Source organism: Suncus etruscus, chromosome 6 (genome assembly GCF_024139225.1).
Source record: "Suncus etruscus isolate mSunEtr1 chromosome 6, mSunEtr1.pri.cur, whole genome shotgun sequence".
NCBI lineage: Eukaryota > Metazoa > Chordata > Mammalia > Eulipotyphla > Soricidae > Suncus > Suncus etruscus.
In genome coordinates this window covers 42,392,742-42,407,345 of record NC_064853.1, presented here as the reverse complement: position 1 = coordinate 42,407,345, position 14,604 = coordinate 42,392,742, and the positions used below count along the sequence as shown (strand labels likewise).

Genomic DNA, 14,604 nt, shown 5'->3' with positions numbered 1-14,604 from the left:
AACAAACAAAAACCAGACTGGCTGGACCTCTATGGGCATAAAATCTGATTCTTTTTTGTTTTGTTTTGTTTTGTTTTTGGACCACACCCTGCATTGCTCAGGGGTTACTCCAGGCTGTCTGCTCAGAAATAGCTCCTGGCAGGCACGGGGGACCATATGGGACACCGGGATTCGAACCAACCACCTTTGGTCCTGGATTGGCTGCTTGCAAGGCAAACGCCGCTGTGCTATCTCGCCGGGCCCAAATCTGATTCTTTTTAAAATTGTTAACCAGAGGAAGGCAAGGACCAGATGCACAAGCCTTTGCTATCTATGAAGACAAACAGGTGCCAGTTTTGTTGGGGCAGAGAAATCTCTTCTATTCCTAGATTAAGTTTGGTGGGAAAGAAATGTGTCAAGAAACCAAAGGACCAGTTTCTCAAAAGGACAGGAATAAAGGAAATACACAGAGAGAAAATGTATGATATGGTTAAAAGACAGGTGAGCTAAGGTTACAAAGTCTGAAATATTTACTAGTTTGGCCCTTTATAAAGTTTGTCAAGCCCTGGTCTAGTGAACAAAGAGGCTTTTAAAAGGAATCTCAAACTCCCCTTCTGCTTCTATTAACCAAGCTGCTTAAATCTTTTTCTTACTATCTACAACTGTTAAGTGGCTGATTTGTTAAGAACTTTTAAGTCAAACTGTGGGTCCAGAGCAATAGCAGGAAGGACATTCACCTTGCATGCGGCCGATCCAGGTCCCCTATAGTCCCCTGGGCCTGCTAGGAGTGATTTCTGAGCACAGAGCCAGGAGTAATCCCTGAATGCAGCAGGGTATGTAAAAAAAGAAATTCTATCTGTTTCAAAATCCCGGTATATTTTTCATTATAAACTGGGCTTTCAACTACCACCAGCTTGTCGTGAATACAAACTCTTATTAGTTTACAAAATAGCTAAGTTCTCCACTCTAGACTAGTAAAATGTAAGTAATCATGAACGCAATGTATAATTATTAAATTCTTCAACAGATGGGGCCGGGCGGTGGCGCTAGAGGTAAGGTGCCTGCCTTGCCTGCACTAGCCTTGGATGGACCGAGGAGGTTCGACCCCCCGTTGTCCCACAAGGTCCCCCTCGCCAGGAGCGACTTCTGAGTGCATAGCCAGGAGTAACCCCTGAGCGTCACCGGGTGTGGCCCCAAAACCAAAAATAAATAAATAAATTCTTCAACAGAAAGAAAAGTGATTAAAACCTTTTTTTTGGGGGGGGGGGGCACCACACCTGGCAGTGCTCAGAAATAGCTCCTGGTAGGCACGGGGGACCATATGGGTCGCTGGGATTCGAACCAACGATCTTGGGTCCTGGATCGGCTGCTTGCAAGGCAAACACCGCTGTGCTATCTCTCCGGCCCCAAAACCACTTATTAAATCACTAAAAACACATCCATGTTAGGAAATATTTGAGGATGTTTAATTATATAAAAATTAACACAAAGTTACAGACTTTAATAATTAGCAATGTGATTTTTTCCCTACTCTTTCTCCTTTACTAATTTTTCTATCCTTGGAATTAAAGATGTGACTGCAAGTCTTAAGGCATGGCTAGAAACCAACAAATTTCTCTCTTTTGACTCAGTCAAAGCTGAAAATGTAGTATCACATAAATAAATGGTTGAAAAGGGCAATAAAAATTTCACTGCCTTTTCATGGAGTTCTGGGTAGTTTGTCTTTGCATTTATCCAAAACTGAGTTATAGACATTGATTTAAATGCATATTGTAATCTTAAATCTGAAGATAACAATGCTAGTTTCTTTTCTTCAAAGTCTGTGAGACTATTATTTTGATGATTCACAAAGGGATTAATTACCCATAAATTCCCAGCACGCAGGTCTTCTTCTGGTGGATAGCACTCACTGAACATTTGAGAAAGTTCTTTCAGATGCTCAAAAATAATATATACGATGCTTCTCTTATTAAAATCTGATGAGTTTGAGAATTCAGAAAATGAAGGAAACATGTCATAATCGTTCTCTTGTATGCGCTTCAACCACATTTTTAACTTTTCCTTAAATACATCTATTTTATTATACAAATTGAAGAGAGTCATCATAGTTCCTTGGAGACTTAAATTGAGTTCATTTATAAGTGAAAAAATATCTGATAAATAGGCTAGCATGGCAACCCATTCCTCATCAAGAAAACACTTGGCAAAACTTGAATGCTTCTGATTTAAAAATATTTCAATTTCATGTCGTAATTCAAATAATCTTGTTAAAATTTTTCCTCTGGACATCCAGCGTACCTCAGAATGAAGTGGTAAATGTATATGGTCAGAACCCATCTCTCCACACAAAATTGTTAACATTCGTGAATTCAGTGCATTGCTCTTTAGAAAACTTAAAATTTGTGCTAACTGCAAAATGACGTGATATAAGTAAGGAGACAGTTTTGCAGTTGCTAAATGTTCACGGTGAATCAAACAATGTGTAAATACCGCTGTATTCATGGTAACTTCTTTCATTTTTGTCTTTAAAGCAGAATACTTATCAGTCATGCTTATAGCTGCATCTGTACAGAGACCAACACAGTGTTTCCAACTCAGAGATTTACTGGTAATATATTTATTTATTAGTTCAAATATTTCAAAACCAGTTAATTGAGAAGGCATTTTAATGCAACATAATAATTCTTCTTTTATATCACCACAATCATAATCAATGAAACGGACAAAGCACAAAAGAAGGGTAGTGCCTGAAATTTCTGATGACTCATCTATCTGAAGAGCAAACCACTTTGATTCCCTGACTTTTTGAATGAGCTGATCTTCAATGTCTGCTGACAGTTCACTGATCCTGTGTTCAATTGTGTTATTAGAAAGAGGAATGGTTTTCATTTTGTCTCCAGCACTTGGACCCAAAACTTCAGAACACATTTCTGCTAAATATGGCTTCATTAATTCTTCAGCAATAGAAAATGGCTTCTTGCTGGCAGCAATTTTAAAAGCAATTAAGTAAGAAGCTTTCATGAGTGACTTTTCAACTAGTAAACACTTTTTTAAAGAACTGTTTTGACATTCCATTTCAAGAGATTTTTGTTCAAAGAAATCTAATGGTTTGTTTTCTAATTCTGAATGTTTTGTCTTCAAATGATGAGAAAGATTTGTGAACTTCACATTTTCACTAGATAAGATTTCTTCACAAATGACACACTGTAGGCTTGGTGAACTTTCTTTTGATCCAGGACAAATAATAAAACCAACTTTTAGATGTTTTGCATCATAATTCTGTAGAAAATCTATTCTTACTTTCTTTGCAGGTGGAGAATCATGTTCTGCATCTTCTTTCTCATTAAGCATAGGTAAATCTGAATGAAACATTTGAATCATTGTTATTTTAAAGAACAAACAAGATATGTGCTTTGTACTTAACCTGTAAATTTTATATTTTGGGAGCTGAAGTAATTGTATAAAGAGTAGGGTGCTTGCCTTGCACTCAGCTGGCCCCAATTTGATCCTCAGCATCTTTTTTTTTTTGGTTTCTTGGGTCACACCCAGATGCGCTCAGGGGTTACTCCTGGCTCTACGCTCAGAAATCACTCCTAGCAGGCTCAGGGGACCATATGGGATGCCAGGATTCAAACCACTGTCCTCCCACAAGGCAAATGCCTTCCTTCCATGCTATCTCTCTGGCCCCAATCCTCAGCATCTGATATGGCCCCCAAACCTGCCAGAAGTGATTCCTAAAACAGGAGCAATCCCAACACTGCTGGGTATGACCCCAACACAATAACAACAAAATTCATATTTGGTTACTGTTTATATTTATCAAAATAATACATTAAAGGGCCCGGAGAGATAGTGCAGCGGCGTTTGCCAGGACCAAAGGTGATTGGTTCGAATCCCGGTGTCCCATAATGGTCCCCCGAGCCTGCCAGGAGCTATTTCTGAGCAGACAGCCAGGAGTAACCCCTGAGCACCACTGGGTGTGGCCCAAAAACCAAACCAAAACAAAACAAAACAAAAAATTATAAAAATAATAAATTGAGAAGCTCTAGGCTTCAGGACACAGCTGCTTTGCAGTTTCAGCAAGGGACTAATTTTTGGAGAGCTTTACCACTCATAAAGAAAGCTTTATGGAGGAGTAAAGCTCGACTAAATAAATAAATAAATAAATAAATAAATAAATAAATAAATAAATAAATAAATAAATAAATAAATAAATTGGGGGCCGTCGAGGTGGCGCTAGAGGTAAGGTGTCTGTCTTGCAAGCGCTAGCCAAGGAAAGGACCACGGTTCGATCCCCCAGCGTCCCATATGGTCCCCCCAAGCCAGGGGCAATTTCTGAGCTCGTAGCCAGGAGTAACCCCTGAGCATCAAAAGGGTGTGGCCGGAAAAATCAAATAAATAAATAAATAAATTGGATGTTCAATGTATGTGATCCACAAATTATTGTTTTATATTCAAGAACTTGTCAAGAATTTTTTCTTTTCAAAAAGTAACAAAAAACAAAACACAGAAACAGGAAATAAAGATACTTTTTATAGTAGAAAGCACATACCTGTTTGACATTCCTTATGTTGTATATGTGGTTTGCAAGAGGTAGCCTTGATTTCAGTGACAGGTTTGCACATTAATGCTTTGTTCTTTAAATGTCTGGAAGACTGAAAAGATAAAAGTTTTGTGGCATCTATCTATGCACTTCTCTAATTTAAAAAAAAAATAGAAACGAAAGAGTATCTGTTAGTATCTACCATTGCCTATACTTGGCATCAATTTATTTATTTATTTATTTTTATTTTTTTTGCGTCACACCTGGCAGTGATTAGGGGTTACTCCTGGCTCTGCACTCAGAAATCGCTCCTGGCAGGCATGGGGACCATATGGAATGTCAGGAATCTAACCAGGATCAGTCCATGTTGGACTCCTGTAAGGCAAATGCCCTACCACTGTGCTATCGCTCCAGCCCCACTTGCCATCAATTTAAAGATAATACATATCAAAAGAAATAAAATTCCTTGGAAATAGTGATTACAATAAAGTTACAATATACACACTAGTGCCTAATTCTTATACTCAGTATTATTTCTTCATATTGATTTAAAGTAATACCAAAAAAACATTTTTTTAATCACAAAAATTAGAGCCAGGTGCAAAAATGTTTCCCTAGAGAACTTTGAATATATATATATATACTAATAACAATATTAAAATAACATCAGGCTAGAGCGATAGTACAGTGGGTAGAGTATTTTCCTTGCACATGGCTGACCAGGATTCAGTCCCCAGCATTCAATATCATCCTCCAAGCCTCCCAGAAGTGGTTCCTGAGTACAGAGCCAGGAAGTAACCCCTAAGCACTGCCAGGTGTGGCCCAAAATCCATAAATGAAAATATATATTTAATTAATAAAATAAACATATCATTAGAGAAATCTGAAATGACCAGAATATTGAAAGTTTTCTTAAATAAAGCACCAGTTTTGGGGATTGGAGAGAGAGATTAATGAGTAGGGCACTTGTCCTGCATGCCACCAACTCAGATTCAATCCCCAATCCCATATGGTTCTTTTTTTTTTTTTGGTTTTTGAGCCACACCCGGCAGTGCTCAGGGGTTACTCCTGGTTGTCTGCTCAGAAATAGCTCAGAAATATGGCACGGGGGACCATATGGGACACCGGGATTCGAACCAACCACCTTTGGTCCTAGATCAGCTGCTTGCAAGGCAAACGCCGCTGTGCTATCTCTCCGGGCCCTGGTTCTTCAAGTACTACCAGGAGTAATTCTTTACTGCAGAATCAGGTTTACTATCCCTTGAGTATTGCCAGATGTGACCCAAAAACAAAACATAAATAAAAAAATAAAGCACCAGGGGGCCGGAGAGGCGGCACTAGAGGTAAGGTGTCTGCCTTGCAAGCGCTAGCCAAGGAAGGACCGAGGTTCAATCCCCCGGCATCCCAAATGGTCCCCACAAGCCAGGGGCAATTTCTGAGCACTTAGCCAGGAGTAACCCCTGACCATCAAACGGGTGTGGCCAAAATAAATAAATAAAGCACCAGAGATTAAAACAATATGGAAGATAAGCAAATAAGACCACCTAGAAATTTTTGCAAATTTGTTTTATAAAACAATTTCAAAGTATAAGCAAAATGTGAGAGAATATTTTATTCATTTAATAAATATTTACAAGTCAAGCACTGCTTAATGTACTAAAGAAACATCAGAAAACAAGATAAAGGTCTGCTCTTAAGACCTTAGATTCTAGGAGACACATCAGTCAAACAACTGAAACAAATATACACTATATAATTAGATAGTATAATGTTTAATTATAGTGATAAATGCTATGAAAGGAATAAAATGGGGCAGAGTAATGGCGAATAATGGCATGGAAGTAATTTTTGAGTAAACTTTAGACAGAAGGACAAGGCATACAAAGACCCAAGGTCAGAGAATTCCAGGCAGAGAAATTATAGGTCTAAAAAGCCAAAATGTAAAAGAGTATGGCTTTAGGTCCTGCAATAAGAACAAAACTAGGGGGGCTGGGAAGATAGCATTGAGGTAAGGCATTTGCCTTTCATGCAGAAGGATGGTGGTTCGAATCCAAGCATCCCACATGGTCCCATGTGCCTGCCAGGGGCGATTTCTGAGAGTAGAGCCAGGAGTAACCCCTGAGCGCTGCCGGTGTGACCCAAAAACAAAAAACAAACAAAAAAAAAAAGAACAGAACTAGAAGCCAGAGATATAATATAGTAGGTAAAGAATTTGCCTTGCATGCATTCAACCAGGTTTAATCCCCAGCTCACCCTATGCTCCAGAGCCCAGAATTAAACTCTGAGCACAGCCAAAACAAAACAAAACTGTAGTAGGGTAAGCAGATTGGCTTGAATGATCAATTTCATAGAGGAAGGCAAAGGCCAAATTGTATAAGATCTAAAGGTAAGTTGTTACTTTAAAAAGGTAATTTGGGGGCCCAGAGAGATAGCACAGCGGTGTTTGCCTTGCAAGCAGCCGATCCAGGACCAAAAGTGGTTGGTTGAAATCCCGGTGTCCCATATGGTCCCCCGTGCCTGCCAGGAGCTATTTCTGAGCAGACAGCCAGGAGTAACCCCTGAGCACCACCGGGTGTGGCCTAAAAACAAAACAAAACAAAACAAAAACAAAAACAAAAAGGTAATTTGGGAGGGTTTTCATGAGAGGGTCACACCTGACTGCTTTCAGGGGTTACTCCTGGCTCTGCGCTCAAAAATCACTCCTGGCAGACACAGGGAACCAGGATTTGGTGCCAGAATTTGAAGAAGCATCGGTCCTGGATTGGCTGTGTGCAAGGCAAACGCCCTACCACTCTGGTATCTCTCTGGCTTAAAAAGGTAATTTTTTTTTTTTTTTTTTTTTGTGGTTTTTGGGTCACACCCGGCAGTGCTCAGGGGTTAGTCCTGGCTCCATGCTCAGAAATTGCTCCTGGCAGGCACGGGGGACCATATGGGATGCCGGGATTCAAACCGATGACCTTCTGCATGAAAGGCAAACGCCTTACCTCCATGCTATCTCTCCGGCCCAAAAAGGTAATATTTTTACTATTATTAGAAGTCATACTAAAATTTACACAGCAATAATTATAATTTTTAATTTTATGTGATTCAAAAGATATCAAAGTATATATATAAAGTGTTTTCCACACCTCTCTGCCATCTATTGACTCAAACTTAAACACAACCACAGTTCTTATACATCTTTCTAAGATAGTGTGTGTAGTTAAAATAGTTGTTTCTAATAGATAGTAAATGGTAATCTTGGTAAAGCTTTTTTTTTTGGGGGTTTTGGTTTTTGGGTCACACCCGGCAACACTCAAGGGTCACTCCTGGAAGGCTCGGGGGACCATATGGGATGCTGGGATTTGAACCACCGATCTTCTGCATGCAAGGCAAATGCCTTACCTCCACGCTATCTCTCCGGCCCCTTTGTTACAGCTTTTTTATTTGTTTGTTTTGTTTTTAGGCCACATCCACCAGTGCTCAAGAGTTACACCTGGCTCTACAGTTACTCAACAATCACTCTTAGAGGGCTCAGGGGACCATTTGGAAGACTGGGAGTGAAATCTGGGTCAGCTGAATGCTTGAAGCAAGAGCCCTACTGGCTAAATTATTGCTACAGTCCCATTCTATTTACAGCTTTATGTATCTACTGACCACATAATTTGAAGAGTCTCTGTTGCAAAACATTTAAACTTTATAAATCATCTATTATAAACAATATGGTACTATACTACACGTCAATTCTACGTGTTTAGCAGATTTATAGAGTAAATTCTTGTATGTTTAGTAAGTCAAAAACATTAAAATCTATGTATTATAGAAATTAAATCTGTATGCTACAGGTTTTAATTACAATGGACCTGCCAAACTGCATTCCACAGAAATATCAAAATATGTGAACTTCAGCAGTATAAAGCAGCCTGTTTCTCAACACTCCAGTAAACACAATATTATCACACCTTTTGCTATTTCTCAATGAGTGAACTGTATTGTGGTAAGACATCTTTCATGTTCAAATATTATTACCTTTTGTTTTTTGGTTTTGGGGACACACCTGGCAATGCTCACTACTCTTGGCTCTGCGCTAATGGCTCACTCCTGGCAGGCTCATTACATTACCCATTCCAAAAAATAATGTTCCATTACCTATTAAAAACAATGCATGAGGGGCCAGAGAGATAGCACAGCGGTGTTTGCCTTGCAAGAAGCCGAACCAGGACCTAAGGTGTTTGGTTCGAATCCTAGCGTCCCATATGGTCCCTGTGCTTGCCAGGAGCCATTTCTGAGCAGATAGCCAGGAGTAACCCCTGAGCCCCAAAACAAACAAACAAAAAATGCATGAGGAGCCAAAGAGGTGGTACAGGCATTAGAGCATTTATTTGCCTTGCCAAGTGCTAACCTAGGACAAACCTCGGTTCGATCCTCTGGCATCCCATATGGTCCCCCAAGCCAGGAGTGATTTCTGAGCACACAGCCAGAAGCAACCCCTGAGCATCACGGGGTGCGGCCCAAACAAACAAAAGAAAGCAATTTTCCAGGCCGGGATCCAGGACCAAAGGTGGTTGGTTCGAATCCTTGTCTCCCATATGGTCCCCCATGCCTGCCAGGAGCTATTTCTGAGCAGACAGCCAGGAGTGACCCCTGAGCACTACCGGGTGTGGCCCAAAAAAACAACAACAAAAAAAATTTGGGGTGTGTGTGTGACACCGAGTGTGGCCCAAATAACAAAGAATGCAATTTTCCTTTTTTTGGGTGTGTGTGTGTGTGTGTGTGTGTGTGTGTGTGTGTGTGTGTGTGTGTGTGTCATTGTGTGTGTGTGTGTGTGTGTGTGTGTGTCATTGAGTGCGGCCCAAATAACAAACAAAACGAATGTAATTTTCCGTGTGTGTGTGTGTGTGTGTGTGTGTGTGTGTGTGTGTGTGTGTCAAATCAGCGAGGCCAGGGACCTTTGAGCCAGCCCCCTAGGCTGAGAGAGGGCCAAAGGTGGGACTAGGGCGATGAGTCAACCAGGGAAAGAACCAGACAAAGAGTAGCAATAGGCAAAAGGCAAAAAGCAAAAGTTAAAAAGTACAGGGAGTCTGGCAAACAGTTTCTCCAGCAGTTCAGGCAGCAACCAACCAGCAGGAGCATTCTAGCAGAGGGTGCAGAAGCTCCTACCACTTCAGGCCTGGCTTTATATACCCCCAGGACAACTGCCCTACAGTAGCAGTTACAAGGGGCTGGAATCTGGTACCTGAAGGCTTCACCCTTAAAGGGACAGTAGCCCACTTTTAGCTGACCAGGGACCATAAGTCTCCGGTTTTTTTTTTTGGTTTTTTTTTTTTTTTTGGTTTTTGGGCCACACCCGGCGGTGCTCAGGGGTTACTCCTGGCTGTCTGCTCAGAAATAGCTCCTGGCAGGCACGGGGGACCATATGGGACACCGGGATTCGAACCAACCACCTTTGGTCCTGGATTGGCTGCTTGCAAGGCAAAAGCCGCTGTGCTATCTCTCCGGGCCCCTCGTTTTTTTCTTATAGGGGAGGATCCACACCTGGCTGTGCTCAGAACTTAATCCTGGTTCATAGTTTAGGGATCACTCTTGTCAGGACTCAGGGATTGGATCCTGGTCAGCTGCTTGCAAAGCAAGCATCCTACCCACTCTACTATTTTCCTGGCCTAAACATGATTTTTTTTTAAAGTGGGTGCAGAGTGATAACTACAGGTAAAGTGTTTTTACCTTGCACATGGCCAACCCAGGTTTGATTTCTGGCATCCCGTATTGTCCCCCAAGCACTACCAAGAGTAATTCCTGAATAAGAGCCAGGAGTAACACCTGAGCTCTGCTGGATGTGGCCTCAAAACCATTAAAAAATGCTAAAGGAGGGGCCGGAGAAACAGCATGGAGGTAAGGCATTTGCCTTTTCATGCAGAAGGTCATTGGTTGGAATCCCAGGCATCCCTGAGCCTGCCAGGAGTGACTTCTGAGTGTGGAACCAGGAATAACCCCTGAGTGCTGCCAGGTGTGACCCAAATAAACAAAACAAAACGCTAAAGGAAAGTTGTAAATACAGGGGCCAGAGTGGTGGCGCAAGCAGTAAAGCAGCGTGTTAACCTAGGACAGACCTAGGTTCAATCCCCCAGTGTCCCATAGGGTCCCCCCCCAAGCCAGGAGCAATTTCTGAGCACATAGCCAGGAGTAATCCCTAAGAGTCACTGGTGTGGCCCAAAACAAAACAAAACAAAACAAAACAAAACAAAAAAAAGGGAAGTTGTGAACATATAGTTCTCAGAAGAAAAAAAAATGAAAATAATGCTTAGAGAACTAAAGAAATAGTAGAGGAGAGGTTATTTGTCTTGTACACACCATTCTGAGTTCAATCTTCATAACCCCATAAGATTTCCAAGTTTCACAAGAAGTGGTCCCTGAACATGGAACCAGGAGTAAGCCCTGAGCATTGTTGGGTGTGGTCAAAAACAATAAAAAAAAGAACTATCTTTAGAAATCCAGAGATAGGCTCATCCCTGGTATCATATGGTCCCGAGTACCACAGGTGTGTGGCCTGGAGGCCCCCATCACTGCCTTGCTGGTCAGCTTAGGGCCTGAATAGTATCGCATCCTTGGAACCACATTATGGGTCCCATACCCAACACCCTTTGACCCTCCCAAAAAGCTTTTTTCATAGTCAATAAACTTGTTAGGCTGCTTTCAAAGTTGTTTTTTTAAATATTTAAGTCATAATTCTAGATGATCAGGGCTTACTCCTGCTATGTTCCCTCTTAGTGGAGAAGTCATTCTTCGGGGTGAGTCTGGGGACCATATAGGTACTAAAGATGAGCCTGAGACAGCTGCATGCAAGGTACAGCCTTATTTGTAGTACCATCTCCCACATAGTCTATAAACTTGTAATTCATTCTTCTGTGGGGGCACTCCCGGTGGCGCTCAGGGGTTACTCCTGCCTCTGCACCCAGAAATAGCTCCTGAAAGACTCGGGGAACCATATGGGATGCCGGGGATGGAACCAGGTTTGTCCTGGGTTGGCCATGTGCAAGGCAAATGCCCTACTCTGGCCCCCAAGAGAGACTCTTGAGTGCCAAGACAGGAGTAACCCCATAGTGTCGAGAATAATGTTTGTTCAAAAATATAGAAATGGCGGCAAGAGAGATAGCATAGTGGTAAGGCCTTTGCTTTGAATGTAGCTGATCCAGGAGGGATGGTGGTTCGAATCCCAGCATCCCATATGGTCCCCCAAGCCTGCCAGGAATGATTCTGAGCATAGAGCCAGGAGTAATCCCTGAGCACTGCTGGGTGTGACCGAAAACAAAACAACAGCAACAACAAAAAACCCTGAAACTCTATAGGGCAATATAAAAACTAAAAATACAAGTTTGCGGGGCCGGAGAGATAGCATGGAGGTAGGGCATTTGCTTTGCATGCAGAAGGACGGTGGTTAGAATCCCGCCATCCCATATGGAGCCCGAACCTGCCAGGAGCGATTTCTGAGCATAGAGCCAGGAGTAACCCTTAAGTGCTGCCGGTGTGTGACCCAAAAACCAAAAAAAAAAAAAAAAATATATATATATATATATAAGTTTAGAATCAGTACAGCAGGTAGGTCAATTGGCTTGCACACATTCAACCCAGGTTCAGTGATCCTCCAAGTCCATCAGGAGTAATTCCTAATCTCAGATACAGGAGTACCCCTGAGAATATCTGGTTGTGACCAAAAAAATAAAAAAATAAAAGAAATAAAAATGTGGGACCAGAGTGCTAGCACAGGAGGTAGGGCATTTGCCTTGCACACAGCCAACTGGGGACCAACCTAGGTTCAATCCCTGGCAACCCATATGGTCCCCGAAGCCTTTCAGGAGTGATTTCTGAGTACAGAGCCAAGAGTAACCCCTGAGGGCTAATGGGTGTGGCCCAAAAACCAAAAAAGAAAGAAAAAGGCAAAACATATTGACCCCAAAATTCTATTCCTTCATTATTTACAGTAAACATCTACACACATGCAAAGACATGTACAAGGATATTCACTGCAGCAAAGCTTTTTTAATAGTAAAAACCAGAAACAACCTAACTTTTATCAATAGGCACAATATAACAGTCAATAGGAATAAATTAAACCTACTGTCACATGGATATTTTTAACAAATGTTATATAAATACATTTATAAAAAATACATTCTGGGGCTGGAGCAGAAGCACAGTGGTAAGGCATTTGCTTTGCAAGTGGCCAATACATGACAGACCCAAGTTCGAATCCCAGCATCCCATATGGTCCCCTGAGCCTGCCAGAAGCGATTTCTGAGCATAGAGCCAGGAGTAACCCCTGAGCACTGCTGGGTGTGACTCAAGAACCAAAAACCAAAAACCAAAATAAATAAATAAATAAATAAATAAATAAATAAATAAATAAATAAGTGTGTGTGTGTGTGTGTGTGTGTGTGTGTGTGTGTGTGTGTGTGTGTGTGTGTGTGTGTATAATGTACTGTTTGTGTTTTTGGGACCATATGGGATGCCGGGTTTCTATATATTTTATAATGTGATACAAAAGACTAAAAATGGTATGAAAGGAAACATACCAAAATCATAATAGTATTTGCCTCTAGATTGTAAAAAGATGACTGGTGATAGTAATTAATTTTTCAAGAATGGGGAAAATAGGAAAAGGAAGGGGAGAGTGTAAGGAAATAAGCCAAAGGCAACAATGGTTGATTCTGGAAATGGGAATAAAGGAATTAGCGGTTTGCAAAGGATAGTTGGTCAGCCACCACCTCTTTTTCCTCTGCAGAGCCAGGGGTGAAAGCCAATGCACTCTATCTTTGAGCCAAATCTCCAACCCACTACTCTTTTCTTGTGGAGTGAAGAACACTCGGAGGTTATTTCTGGGGCCCAGCTGAGTGTCAGGGTGTATAAATCAAACACCTGATCCATTGGACTATCACTCTGGCACCCAACTTCTATATTTTAGTGCCAGAGGTAAAGGATTGCAAAAGAGAATATGGTCTGAAAAGTCTAAAATATTACTTTTTAAACCTTCATTTTCAAAAGTTTGCTGAATTTTGCAGTGGGTAGTCTTTTTATTTCTTCATTGCTGCAGGTGGGTGGTGGGTGTTAAGCCATACGTGTCAAAAAATCAGGGGTAGAGGCCAGAGTGGTAGCACAAGTGGTAGGGCGTTTGCCTTGCATGTGCTAACCTAGGACGGGTCATGGTTCGATTCCCCGGTGTCCCATATGGTCCCCCAAGCCAGGAGTCATTTCTGAGCGCATAGCCAGGAATAACCCCTGAGTATCACCAGTGTGGCCCAAAAACAAACAAACAAAAAATCTATTTACAACTGTGTACTAGTGGCAGGTAGAACCCAGGCTTCCTGCCTACAAAGCATGAGCTCCAGTCCTTTGGGATCCCCTGGCCCTGAAGTAGACTTGCTCCATTTTTTACTTTCCTCTACCTTATCTTTCCCATAAGTTTAACATAAATTAAGCAAGTTGAACAATATTCACACTAAAGTTCCAAAGAAATTTTTTAAATATTGAAAAACAATCAGGACATTTTAATCACAGGAGTACTACATTATTTATAATTAAATTTTTATAGTCCAAAGTGAAAATATTAATCAGAACTATTCCATAACATGATTTAAATGACTGAAGAATTAGAGAAGTACTCTACAAAAGGAAAACATATATAGGGAAATAGCTTTAATTTGAAAGATATGTTACTGCAAGCTATTAATAATTCAAAACTAACAATTCCGGATTAACTGTTCCATCTACATGAGGGAAGAATGCATTTAAAATCAGTCAAGTAAAACAACAAAGTATGTTGTACATATTAATACTTAATAAAAATATATCAATACCTGGGGCTGAAGAGATAACACAGTAGTAAGATGTTCGCCTGGCACTCGGCCAACCCGGGATGGACTCAGGTTCGATTCCCGGCAGCCTGTAACCGACATCTCATATGGCAGTCCCCCGAGACTACCAGGAGCAATTTCTGAGTTCACAGCCAGAAGTAATCCCTGAGCACCGCCGGATGTGGCCCACACCAAAAATAAATAAATAAAGTTATTAAAAAATATCAATACCTTATATAATTTTAAAGTTATTAAAAT

At 41.1% G+C, this 14,604-nt stretch overlaps 1 protein-coding gene across 1 annotated transcript in view; it reads right to left on the bottom strand.

Annotated features, from left to right (window-relative positions):
- Positions 1–1,423: 1,423 nt before the first annotated feature.
- Positions 1,424–14,604, bottom strand: part of ZMYM6 (zinc finger MYM-type containing 6) — a 57,501-nt gene continuing 44,320 nt past the window's right edge. Inside the window, exons 14-16 of the mRNA XM_049775533.1 lie at positions 14,350–14,505; positions 4,532–4,634; positions 1,424–3,338 (exon numbers count right to left, since the gene is read on the bottom strand). Coding sequence (XP_049631490.1) covers positions 1,507–3,338; positions 4,532–4,634; positions 14,350–14,505 — 2,091 coding nt within the window. The 3' untranslated portion in view covers positions 1,424–1,506. The remainder of the gene's footprint in view (positions 3,339–4,531; positions 4,635–14,349; positions 14,506–14,604) is intronic.